This window comes from Stomoxys calcitrans, chromosome 2 (assembly GCF_963082655.1).
Source record: "Stomoxys calcitrans chromosome 2, idStoCalc2.1, whole genome shotgun sequence".
In the NCBI taxonomy this organism is placed as follows: domain Eukaryota; kingdom Metazoa; phylum Arthropoda; class Insecta; order Diptera; family Muscidae; genus Stomoxys; species Stomoxys calcitrans.
Genome location: NC_081553.1, coordinates 22,256,923 through 22,270,330, shown reverse-complemented (window position 1 = coordinate 22,270,330; position 13,408 = coordinate 22,256,923). Strand labels below are relative to the sequence as shown.

Genomic DNA, 13,408 nt, shown 5'->3' with positions numbered 1-13,408 from the left:
CTTCAATGTTGTCTTCCAATGCATCAATTGAAGCAGGCTGGTCTGTATAGACATGAGCTTTAACATAGCCCCACAAAAAATAGTCTAAAGGCGTTAAGTCGCACGATCTAGGTGCCAATTGACCGGTCCCGAATGTGAAATAAAATGTTCACTGAAGTCTCCTCTCAGTAAGTCTATTGTTACGCGTGCTGTGTGATATGTGGCACCGTCTTGTTGAAACCACATGTCATGCAAGTCAGGCACTTGCATTTTGGAGAAAAAAAACTTCAATATCATCTCACGGTAGTGCTCACCACTCACAGTTACTTTAAGATTCACATAATCTTGGAAGAAGTACGGTCCAATGATGCTACCAGCCCATAAACCGCACCAAACTGTGACTTTTCTGGATGCATTGGTGGCTTTTACAATGCCTCAGTGTTGCCGATTGAATTACAAGCTGTGTCTGACATACTGGCTACTTGGTTTAAAGAGGTATACTCTGCTTGTAACAGCATGTCAAATATACCTGTGGGATGGAGGGATACAAAGGTCTTTTTCATTCCAAAAGCAGGAAAACCTTACCACACGAAGGCGAAAGATTTTCGTACTATTAGTCATCCTTTATGCTGAAGACTCTTGAGAGGTTGATAGAAACATATCTTAGATGAAAGATCTCTGAAAATCGCCTGTCTCGCCAGGAGCATGCATATAGTAAGGCAAGTCCACAGAAATAGCCCTTCACGACCTAGTCGGCTACATAGTGGGTTCTCTCGTTGTCAAGAAATATACAATGGTAGAATTCCTTGACATTGGACGCGCTTTCAATAATGTAAAACCGGTGCAAGAAAGTTTAATATCAACTTACTAAAATATGTCTTGCCGGATCTAAAAAGATGGGTCTGTACTGATGGGCGTGTAAAGATGGGTGTACTGTCTCCTCTACTTCAAAATATAGAAATTAACAATATATGATTGCCTCTGGAAGAAAAAGGTTTTAAAAGTGGTCGCGTATGGTGACGAAGTGGCAATTGCGGTTAGGGAAAAGTTTTCCAGCACTCTAAGAGATGTACTTCAGGAAGCTCTACAAGCAACAGCTAAGTGGGCTACCGAAAGTGGTCCAGGCGTAAATCCATGCAAGACAGAAGTATTGTAGTTATTTTCAGCAAGAGATACAAGTTACCTTTAGTGGCACCTCTCTCCTTGGGAGGAGTGAATGTTCCATTTACAGAAAGCTCAAAATACCTGGGTGTTTTGCTGACAGGAAATTGAATTTCAAATCCAACACTTTGGAATGGGCAAGAAAGGCGACTCTTGTCCATACACCTGTAAAATAGCAATTGGCAAAAGTTGGGGGGGGGGGGGGGGGGGGGGGGGGGGGGGGGGGGGTGGGGGGGGGGGGGGGGGTGGTCTGAGAACGCTTAGACTGTATGAAAGCCAGTCTTACCCCCCCGAAAAATTCCCGAAACTTTTTTTGCACCATGTTTCACAGATTACGTTGTTTGGAGGTGCAATGGGGCCATTGACACATGACCCCATTTGATATGAATTGTCCTTTTCAAGATATTCCTATTCTTATTGTTTTCTTTTTGAGCTGCAAAGGAGGAAACTTAAAAGGTACTTTCACAGCAGTACTTGGGGTTTCTCATCAACACCAAATGTGTGTTTTTTGAGGATGATCTTCTGGACTGGAATATCTGATCCTTGAATATGGTCTAGTTTCTACAGATATATCACCACCCCTTGCAAAGGCGTTGCAGTAGCTGTAAAGGTCCTTCTGATGGCAGAAGGCCTACATTTTGTTTTCATACAGAAACTTTGTTCCAACTAGGAGAATAGTAATGGATGCGCTGCATCATTTGGTTTAAAACCACCTGATGCTAGATTTTTCTTAATTTCTTTATAGACAACATTTTGTTTTGATTTTATGGCCTTTGACTAATCCTGTTGCCTTATGTAGGGTTGTTCATAGTATTCGCACCATTGCAGTACAGTTCAAGTCATTTAATTATTATTTTTATGCTCCCCTTCCTTAGGGGAATTATTTAGCAGGACTATCAATCTCAACAGCTGCCTGAAGTTGAGAGGTCCCAGCTCTGTGTTTGATGTTTACACAAAACGACTTTATAATTAAGGATATACAGACGTTTAGATTTTGTGTTTTTCTGCTCTCGACTCCTCCCCCTGTATATCATTTGCTAGCCGAGTTTATGATACTAACCAAAACCAACCAATGCTGCCACCAAAAAACAGAAAGGAAAATCTCATAAATGCCACTTTCATTGCTGTTAATCACATTAAAATGCCTGCAACATGAACTTTAACAAAGCGGGAGAGAGGCAGACTAACCGAAAAGACCAACTAGGCGAACATGCCGTCGCTTGGGCCCATGCCACCAGTTTCGATACGGTGTAGCACCAATGTGAAGTAGAGAGGCCACAAATCAGTCAGTCTACTGTTATGGGGCTCTAGTCATCGGAACAATGATGTTGAAATGGCTGCCGACTTTCCAACATTGTGGAACAGCAGCAGGGGCATCAGCAGCAGACTGTCGATGTCAAATTACAAAAGATGAAAAATGATGGACCGCTATTAAGTTTCATCAGAATTAACTTTGATCCAGAGATGAAGCAGAAGTGAAAAAAAGACAAACCAAAGAAGCACCTCACACCGAGCACATTGTGAGCTGGTGGCCAACAGTAGGGCAGGGGGAGGGAGGCTTAAAGAATCCATTGCACAAGTGTTGCTCGAATTTGAATAAGGAAGAATCCATCTACACTATCATCGTCATCATTATCATTGAAGTATCAGCAACGCCATATAAATCTGGGCAAGCAAACGGTATTTCCCAGAGATTAGCCAACGCTGAGTGGCCATGTAGAAAGTAATAAAAAAGGACAAGCTAAGTGCGTCGACTATGGTATACAGTGGTGAAATGGAAAAACAATGCGAAACCTAGAGATAGATTTTCCACCACGTTTTCTATTCGTTATGAGTATATATTTTCATTATAAATGTGGCAAGAACTTCGAAACAAGTAAAAGCGTGCTCAGTTCGGCCGGACCGAATTATTGGGTTGCCCAAAAAGTAATTGCGGATTTTTTAAAAGAAAGTAAATGCATTTTTAATAAAACTTAGAATGAAATTTAATCAAATATACTTTTTTCACACTTTTTTTCCAAAGCAAGCTAAAAGTAACATCTGATAACTGACAGAAGAAAGAATGTAATTACAGAGTCAAAAGCTGTGAAAAAATTTGTCAACGCCGACTATATGAAAAATCCGAAAATACTTTTTGGGCAACCCAATATATATACCCTCCACCATGGATCACATTTGTCAAGTTCTTTGCCCGGTATCTCATTATAGGCAAACAAAAGATAATGGTTAAGAATTGCTATGCTATTGGAGCTATCATAAGTTAAAGACAATAGTAAATCCCATTGTGCAAAATTTCAACAAAATCGGATAAAAATTGACCCAAGAAGGACCTAAGAAGTAGCGATTAAGACCGTATTTTTCACGTATATAAGAGGGCATAGAAGAAGCCACACTGCAAAATTTCACCTAAATTGGATAAGAATTGCGCCCTCTAGAGGCTTAAGAAGAAAAATCGGCAGATCGGTTTATATGGGAGCTAAAGGGTAATTTTAAGAGCTATAAGAAGTTAAACAAGAAAAAACGTGCTAATTTCGGTCAGGCCGAATCTTATGTACCCTCCATCATGGATCGCATTTGTCGAGTTCTTTTCCCGGCATCTCTTTTTAGGCAAAAAAAGGATAAAAGAAAATATTTCCTCTGCTATTAGAGCGATATCAAGATATGGTCCGGTTCGGACCATAATTAAATTTTATGTTGGAGATTTGTGTAAAATGTCAGCCAATTCGAATAAGAAGAGCGCCCTTTGGGGGCTCAAGAAGTAAAGTAGAGAGATCGATTTATATGGGAGCTGTATCAGGCTATAGACCGATTCAGACCACAATAAACACGTATGTTGATGGTTATGAGAGGATTCGTCGTACAAAATTTCAGGCAAGTCGGATAATAACTGCGACCAGTAGAGGCTCAAGAAGTCAAGATCCCAGATCGGTTTATATGGCAGATATATCAGGTTATGAACCGATTTGAACCTTATTTGGCAAAGTTGTTAGATATCATAAAACAAGTAAGAAGGCGTTAAGTTCGGCCGGGCCGAACTTTGGATACCCACCACCTCGGGTATATATGTAAACCACATTTCGTCAAAATCCAGTGAAAAATTTATACCTTATGCCCCATAGCAGCTCTATAGATATCATCCGATTTAGACCAAATGCTTATAAGTACAAGCCATTGTTCAACCGAGAGATCGGTCTATATGGCAGCTATGTCCAAATCTGAACCGATCAGGGCCAAATAGAAGAAAGATGTCGAAGGACCTATATGGGGGCTATATCAAGATATAGTCCGATATAGCCCATCTTCGAACTTAACCTGCTTATGGACAAAAAAAGAATCTGTGCAAAATTTCAGCTCAATATCTCAGTTTTTAAAGACTGTAGCGTGATTTCAACAGACAGACTGACAGACGGACGGACATGTCTAGATCGTCTTAGATTTTTACGCTGATCAAGAATATATATACTTTATAGGGTCGGAAATGGATATTTCGATGTGTTGCAAACGGAATGACAAAATGAATATACCCCCATCCTTCGGTGGTGGGTATAAAAATACTTCGTGCAAAATTTCATTCCAATCCGATTAAAATTGCGCCCTCTAGAGGCTCAAGAAATCAAGTCCCCAGATCGGTTTATATGACAGCTATTTCAGGTTATGCATCGATTTGAACCATACTTGGCGCAATTGTTAGATATTACAACAAAATATTTTGTGAAAAATTTCATTCCAATCGGATAAGAATTGCGCCCTCTAGAGGCTCAAGAATTCAAGACCCCAGATCGGTTTATATGGCAGCTATATCAGGTTATGGACCGATTTGAATCATTATTAATACAGTTGTTGGAAGTCATAACAAAACACGTCATGCAAAATTTCAGCCGTATCGGATAAGAATTGTGCCCTCTAGCGGCTCAAGAAGTCTAGATCCCAGATCGGTTTATATGGCAGCTATATCAAAACATGGACCGATATGGCCCATTGAGAATACGAACCGACCTACACTAATAAGAAGTACTTGTGCAAAATTTCAAGCGGCTATCTTTACTCCTTCGAAAGTTTGCGTGCTTTCGACAGACAGACGAACGTATGGACAGACGGACGGACATGGCTAGATCGACTTAAAACGTCATGACGATCAAGAATATATATACTATATGATGTCTTAGATATGAGGTCAAGATCCCAGATCGGTTTATATGACAGCTATATCAGGTTATGAACCGATTTGAACCTTATACGGCAAAGTTGTCAGATATCATAAAAAAATTCTTCGTGCAAAATTTCATTTCAATCCGATTAGAATTGCGCCCTCTAGAAGCTCAAGAAGTCAAGTCCCCAGATCGGTTTATATGACAGCTATTTCAGATTATACACCGATTTGAATCATTATTAATACAGTAGTTGGAAGTCATAACAAAACACGTCATGCAAAATTTCAGCCAAATCGGATAGGAATTGTGCCCTCTAGCGGCGCAAGAAGTCAAGATCCTAGATCGGTTTATATGGCAGCTCTATCAAGTTTTGAACCAATTTGAACCATACTCAGCACAAATGTTGAAAGTCACAACAAAACACCTCATGCAAAATTTCAGTTAAATCAGATGAGAATTGCGGCCTCTAGAGGTGCAAGAAGTCAAGACCCCAGATCGGTTTATATGGTAGCTATATCAGGTAATGGACCGATTTGAACCATACTCGGAACAGTTATTGGAAGTCATTATAAAACACCTCGTGCAAAATTTTAGCCAAATCGGATAAGAATTGTGCGCTCTAGCGGCTCAAGAAGTCAAGATCCCAGATCGGTTTATATGGCAGCTATATCAAAACGTGGACCGATATAGACCATTTACAATCCCAACCGACCTACACTAATAAGAAGTATTTGTGCAAAATTTCAAGCGGCTAGCTTTACTCCTTCGAAAGTTAGCGTGCTTTCGACAGACAGACGAACGGATGGACAGACGGACGGACATGGCTAGATCGACTTAAAATGTCTTGACGATCAAGAATATACATACTATATGGGGTCTTAGACGAATATCTCGAGGAGTTACAAACAGAATGACGAAATTAGTATACCCCCATCCTATGGTGGAGGGTGTAAAAAGTCACAGTTTGGTGCGGTTTATGAGCTGGTGGCATCATTGGACCGTACTTCTTCAAAGATTATGCGAATCGTAACGTAACTGTACATGGAGAGCACTACCGTGAGATGATATCCACCTTTTTTCTGTCCGAAATACAAGAGTTTAACTTGCAGGACATGTGGTTTCAACAAGACGGTGCCTTATGCCACACATCTCGCGTAAAAATTGACTTATTGAGAGGCGAGTTCGGTGAACATTTTATTTTACATTCGGGACAGGTCAATTGGATAGCGGACGAACGCGTAGAGCTGGTTGCATGAAATTTTGCACAGATACAACAGATACAGATTGCAAATGGGCCATATCGGTTTAGATTTGGATATAACTCCCTTACAAAGTGGTCCTTGGACCTGACTTTATTAACTCCTAAAAGCTGCAATTATCGTGCCAAATATGGTGTTAATCGGTTAATAACCTGATATAGCTCCCATATAAACCTATCTCCCTATTTGACCTCTTGAGCTCCTAAAAGCCGCAGTTGTTATCCTATTGGGCAGAGATTTTGCACGTAGGACTCTGTTATGGCTTCTAACAATCGTGACTAGTATGGCCGAATTCGGTGTATAACCTGATATAGCTCCTATATAAACCGATCTCCTGATTTGAAATCGAAAGCCGCTGGAAGCCACAATTTTTATCCGATGGGGCTGAAATTTTGTACGTAGTATTCTGTTATGACTTTCAGAAATCGTGTCACGTACGGTCCAAATGCTTTGTGTAAACTTTTAGCAGGAGCCATTGTGGTGTGTTTCCAAGATTCGACCCGGGCGAACTTGGCACTTGTTAACCTTGCCAAATCAACAAAAAATTTAAGTTTTTACATGGCTCCATGGAAATAGTCCCTTTTCAAGCTCAAGCAATATTTCGATTATTACAAACGGAACGACTAGATTAGTATTCCCCCCCCCCTATCCTTCGGTAGTACGTGTAAAGATTTTATCTTTAAATCCACATTGACCTCCTTATCTCCTTTGTCAACCACTGTGCCTGATTCATCGAGCATTTGCCATTACACTCTCCCATGGCGGAGTTAAATTAAAATCCACCATGTTAATGCCAAGTGGCAGAGAGACGATGCGATAAATTGAAGTGAAATTAGTTGGGGAATTTGAAGACAGCTACTTTCTACTACCTCAACAGTAAAGTTAATCACTGTGATGGATGTCTGTTCAACTAAGAGCAGATAGTAGACACATACATACCTTCTGATATTCCGCTGGATGGAACGGGTAACGGCTGTCATGTCACAGGCACCTTTGTCGCCAGCCTTGCGATTCTCTTGACGGCTGCTGCAGGAACGACCATCCAGGGTGGTATACAAAGGACGCCTGGGCAAATGGGCAGTGTAGACATTGCGGGGTGTAGGTATTTTGGTTTTAAATGTTCTAGGACTGGGTTCAAATCCTGAATCTTGATCTCGGTTACTCTGATGCATATCAGCGGCATCGCCCATCTCGCCGCCACGTTGTTGCTGCTGTTGTTGTTGTTGTTGCTGCCAATTGTTGCGGCTCTTAACTCCACTCTTGACACGTTTCTTGAGACGTCTTTTTCTGCCGGAGGCATAATCATAGGGTGATAGAGGATCCTCATGAGTTCTGAAATGCGCTCTGTCGGGACTACCAACCGCTTGAGGTTCATCCTCATCTTCTAGCTCATCATCTTTGAGCACAGTATCCTCAGAACGATTTGAATCACCTTCGAAGAGTTGATTTTGAGGTAAAGTCAAGACTTTAAAGACGGTGGAATCACTCATCTCCACCTCTTCCCTGGGGGAGTTGGAGTCATCAACCTCAATGACAGACTCATCGCTCTTCAGCACCTGGAAGCTGGATTTTCTTCGCACGGGTTCACTTTGTATCTGCAAGGGCTGCTCATCTTCAGCGGAATCAGAGGGAAGTAAAGTAAAAGAACGTCGGGATTCTTGTTCCCGCGAAGGGGCATTGGCTGCATCGGGGGATGACTGATTGCGTTGGTGTATTGAGGTGCCATCGGTTGGCGTTGTTGTTGCGGGAGGCACATTATTGTCCTGCATTTCCTTGGAATCTGTCTTCACTTCATCTGAGGTAGTCTGAAATTTGGAAGATGTGGTTTCGCTTGGTTTGGTTGTATTACGGTTTGTTTGAGCTGCAGATGGCTCTGGCTGTTGTTGATCTTGAAGTGTAGCTGTTTCGGAAGTTTGGTTTGGAAGTGGTGAAGGCGATGGTGGAACTTGCGGGTTATCGGTTGCTGGCGTTGGCTCGGACATGTCTTTCACAGTGTCAAATGATTTTTCTTCCGCTTCTTCTTCTTTGCTTTGTGATTCCTTTTTCTCGGTACTTTCTGATACCTCTGTAGCTTGGGCCTCCGGGGCCTTATCATCTGCGGCAGGCTGGGTATTAGCTTCCTCCGTCTTTTGTTCTTCTGCTTTTTGTACTTCCTCTTTATGGACTTCCTTTGTTTCTTCTTCTTTTGAAGTTTCCTCAGGTTTTTCTTCACTTTTTGCCTCTTCACTTTGGGGTTTTTCATTTTCTGTGTCCTTGGAAGATTCCTTTGCTTCTTCTTCAGCTTCTCCTGAAGCGGAGGCAGTCACCGGAGGAGCCACTGCTGTCTCCACTATGACAGTGGCTTTATCTATGATTTCTTCAACTTGTTTGGCCACCTCTTCCGTTTCCGTGGACTGTGTTTTACTTTCTTCAGATGCTGATGCCGATGCTGTGGCAGTGGATCCTGTCGCCTCTTCTGACTTTTGGGCTTCGGCCGGTTCACCCTCATCGTCGGGACCATGATGAACTTGCACCTCGGCTAATATATTCTTGGAAGCATTCTCATTCGCCTCATCTTCGTCGGTTAGCTCTGCTGTGGAGGTAGATGTGACAACAGACACTTCTAGGCTCTCTTTCCCTAAGGGAGAAGGACTTTTGATGAAGGTCCCCTCCTTAGCTGTGGCCGTTGGGGTTGTTGGCACCGATGGCTTAGTTGGTGAGGGAGAGCGACTGAAGATTCTTGTGTCACCCACAATTTCGCCGGATGTTGTTGCTGTTGTGCTGCCCAGGTCAGGTACTTTTGCTTCACTGCCTTCCACTTTTTCACTGCTTCCTTCGGATTTCTGTCGGCTTGTTTCCTGCTCCTTACTAGGTTTTGTGGTAGTGCGGCCCCCGTCTTCCCCTCCCCCACCTTTGCCCTCAGAATCTTCCAGCTCTCGGGAACGCTTGCATGTAACCGATTTTCTCTTATGCAGAACTTTCTGCTTCTGGCGCTTGTGATAGCAGCAGTTTTCGCAGGAATCTTCATCATCCTCCTCGTCCTCCCATTCGCTGGAGCTGAGATAACGTTCTCGTGATTTGCGACGTCTGATTTCAATGTTGCTCTTGGAGCGGCACATGCCTCCGCAGTCATGGTCGGACTCTTTGGGATCACCACAGCTGCTGGTGCGTCTTCTCAATTGCCGCCCTCCAACTTTGGCCTTTTGATGACGTCGGCAGGTGTGGGCGTAACGCTGCTCTCGCCTATAGGTTTCCTCGGCACAACTGCAGCTGCCTCCATCTTCGCCGCCATCAGACTCGGAGCGTTTTAAATAGACCACATATTTCTTGGAATTACTCAGATCATGTATCTCCTCTTTCTCCACATATTGCAGAGGTTTCACCACCTCCAGCGAAGGCTGGGCAAAAGGATTCGCACGTCTTGCTGCCAGTTTCAGTTTTCCTGCAGGCAGACAGCCATGTGACTGAAGAAATTTCGCCGTGGAACGATGACCCTTTTGCAAAGAACAATCCAGGGGAGTGATGACCACGCCCTTTGAATTGCGATACACCGCATTGATATCAGCCCCATAGTCTATGAGCAGTTTACACATGTCCGTGTAGTCATTGTGGGCAGCTATGTGCAGCAAACTTCGTCCATCATTGCTGGTCGTATTGACCTGCTTTGGCCTTTGTTCCAGCAGCCATTCGACCAGCTCACGGCGTCCCGAGGAAGCTGCCTCATGCAGGGGAAGATCTCCTTTGGCATTGCGTAGCCACAGGTTGGCATTGCGCTCCTTGAGCAGTTTCACTGTCTCAAATTGACCCTTGGCACATCCACAATGGGCCGGAGTGCGGCCCTTGCGATCCTGGCGATTGGGATCAGCTTCAAAGTCCAACAAACGTGAAGTGGCATCCGCATGACCCAGTGTTACAGCATAATGCAAAGCAGTGCAGCCATTGGAATCGATAAGATCGGTGGGAGCTCCACATAGACTGATCAAGGTGTCCAAGCATTCCGTATGGCCTCTTGAGGCAGCACAATGCAAAGCCGTTAGGCCATCTCTGAAAGAAAAAAATCCAAATTTTTAAAAAGCTTCCTTAGTAAGTTAGTGAAAAGGGGGGAAAACCAACTTGTCAGCACTTTCAACACGAGCTCCTGCCTTGACCAATGACATAATGGCTTTGGCTGAACCCGCTGAAGCAGCCCACAATAAAGGCTGTCGTCCATCCTTATCCTCGGCATCCACACTGCACTGGGGATGGGCCAAGAGTACGGCCAAAATTTCCAAGGCCAATTTGTGCGAACTCATGGGACTGAGTTTGCCCTCATAACTGGCCCCACACATTTGGGCAGCATAATGCAAAGGTGAGCCACCATTGATGTCGGGTGTTGTCACATTAGCGCCAGCAGCTAAGACGGCCCTTAGAGCCCCCACCTCGCCACAAACTGTAAGGAGGGAATTTTTTGTTTTTCAGATAGAAATGCTGTTTTTTTTTTCATTGTTCTCACCCGTTGCCCAATGCACCACCGAATGACCCTCTTTGTCCACCGCATTCACATCGGCTTTGTTCGCTAGCAGCAAATTGACCATAGCCAAGTTGCCCTGAATAACAGCCAAGTGCAGCGGTGTGAAGCCATCTTCGTCAGCAGACTCCAGAAGTTCTGGAGCTGCGACGGCTATACTGGCGGCTGCCACGAGGTCTCCCGTTCTTGCCACGCTCTGAGCAGCACAATAATGCAGAGCGTTTTTATAGTGGCTGTCACGCAGACGAATCCGTTCTGGCTGTAAAGAAAAAAAAGTAAACATTCAAATAATATGACTCAATACTAAAACAAAACTCAAATAAAATTGCAAATCTAACAATGGCCGTCCATCTGTCCGTCCGTCTGTCAGTCCATATGTCCGTCCATCTGTCCGTCCATCTGTCCATTCGTCTGTCCATCCGTCTGTCCGTCCATCCGTCTGTTCATCCGTCTGTCCGTCCGTCTGTCCGTCCGTCTGTCTGTCCGTCCGTCTGTCCGTCCGTCTGTCCGTTTGTCCGTCCGTCTGTCCGTCCGTCTGTCGGTCCGTCTGTCCGTCCGTCTGTCCGTCCGTCTGTCCGTCCGTCTGTCCGTCCGTCTGTCCGTCCATCCGTCTGTCCGTCTGTCCGTCCGTCTGTCCGTTTGTCCGTCCGTCTGTCCGTCCGTCTGTCCGTCCGTCTGTCCGTCCGTCTGTCCGTCCGTCTGTTCGTCCGTCTGTCCATCCGTCTGTCCGTCCGTCTGTCCGTCCGTCCGTCCGTCCGTCTGTCCGTCCATCCGTCTGTCCGTCCGTCTGTCTGTCCGTCCGTTAAAAGCACGCTAACTTTCGAAGGAGTAGAGTTAGGCGCTTAAATTTCGCACAAATACTTCAAATCAATGCAGGTCGGTTGGAATTGTAAATGGGCCATATCGGTCCATGTTTTGATATAGCTGCCTTATAAACCGTTCTTGGATCTTGACTTCTTGAGCCTCTAGAGGGCGCTATTCTCATCCGATTTAGCTGAAATTTTACCTTTTATTACCGTTTTTCTTAATTTAGACATGTACCATACAAAATTGACTCGCAATTTGTTATCCTGACTACATGGGCAATGCCGTTTATGACAAAAATGTAATTTTTGTTATCTTATGTATCAAATTTATTGTGTGTGTAGTGCTTAAAATGTTGAAATCTAATAGACAAAACAATTCCAAAAATTAAATCAGGCAAAGATTTCTGGTCTCATTAAATCGATTTGCAAAATATTTCTAAAACACATTTTAAACTAACAAAAAATGCACTGGCTTACAAGGAATTGGCATCGGTAAAACAAGTAAAAGGGATTCGAAAACCAAACATCATGAATTCTGTTAAAAATTTAAAAAGTCAACTTAGAGCATACATGAGCCTCGGACAAAAATTTAAGCTTCTAGGGACCGTAGAAGATAATATGTTAGATAATATTTTCTCAATTAAACAACACTCAGGTGATGTCCCCTATATATGCAGTGCATTGCATTGGAGAGTTTAGTTAAAGATCGGAGGATGGAAAGAGGGAGTAGTATTAATTAACATTTGTTTTAAATTTCTGGATGTCGTTAGTAGCGGGAAAGACGCCTGCCCGAAGTCGGTTCAACATACGAACCGTCCTTTCGAATTCTCTCGGTAGTACATGGTCCGATCAGCTGGCCAATCGATTACAAACCGGTGTAAGCTTCTAGAAAATCTTGTATTTCTGACAAACAACTTCAAGTCAGGAATCAGTAGACTGATTTCCGAAGAACACACTCCGTTGGAGAACCGAGAGAACAGAGCCACACAACTCACATTTCGACGGTGTTCAAAGGAAACAATAAAGTTGGATATCCTACCATCTCCAATCAACACCCCAACACGCCTGCTTCTGGACAAAGGATGAAGATCGGGGGGAGTGCAATACATCTTACACCTCTTAAGAAAGCCTAAACAGTTTAATGCTTGATTCGACACTTTGAATACATGTTTTGACCAACGGACATCACATTGAATCTTCATGCCCAGAACATCAAGAGCCTTGGACTACTTTATATCTACACCTTCCATAGAAATGGATGAATGAAAGTGACAGTGAATAGCTTTTAGGGCAACAAACAGCACTGCGTTTTGCGTGCATTAAAATCTACGCTGTTCAATCGACTCCCCTCAGAAATGGCCAGCAAATCCTGTCAGTCACGTCACGTCCATAATCCGACTGCTGTCTTCAAACTCGCGAATATGATATTGATGATATTGTAGAATGAAAACAAGGAGTAAAATAGAGAGATTCATACCATAATAAACACGTATGTTGATGGTCATTAGAGGATCTGTCGTACTTAATTTCTACCAAATTGGATGGGAATTGCGTCCTCTAGAGGCT

At 43.5% G+C, this 13,408-nt stretch overlaps 1 protein-coding gene across 1 annotated transcript in view; it reads right to left on the bottom strand.

The window, feature by feature from the left end:
• The window catches only part of LOC106081162 (protein phosphatase 1 regulatory subunit 12A), an 86,121-nt gene extending 75,002 nt beyond the window's left edge, over positions 1-11,119 (bottom strand). Inside the window, exons 1-3 of the mRNA XM_013242944.2 lie at positions 11,022-11,119; positions 10,643-10,958; positions 7,490-10,573 (exon numbers count right to left, since the gene is read on the bottom strand). Coding sequence (XP_013098398.2) covers positions 7,490-10,573; positions 10,643-10,958; positions 11,022-11,103 — 3,482 coding nt within the window. The 5' untranslated portion in view covers positions 11,104-11,119. The remainder of the gene's footprint in view (positions 1-7,489; positions 10,574-10,642; positions 10,959-11,021) is intronic.
• Positions 11,120-13,408: the final 2,289 nt, after the last annotated feature.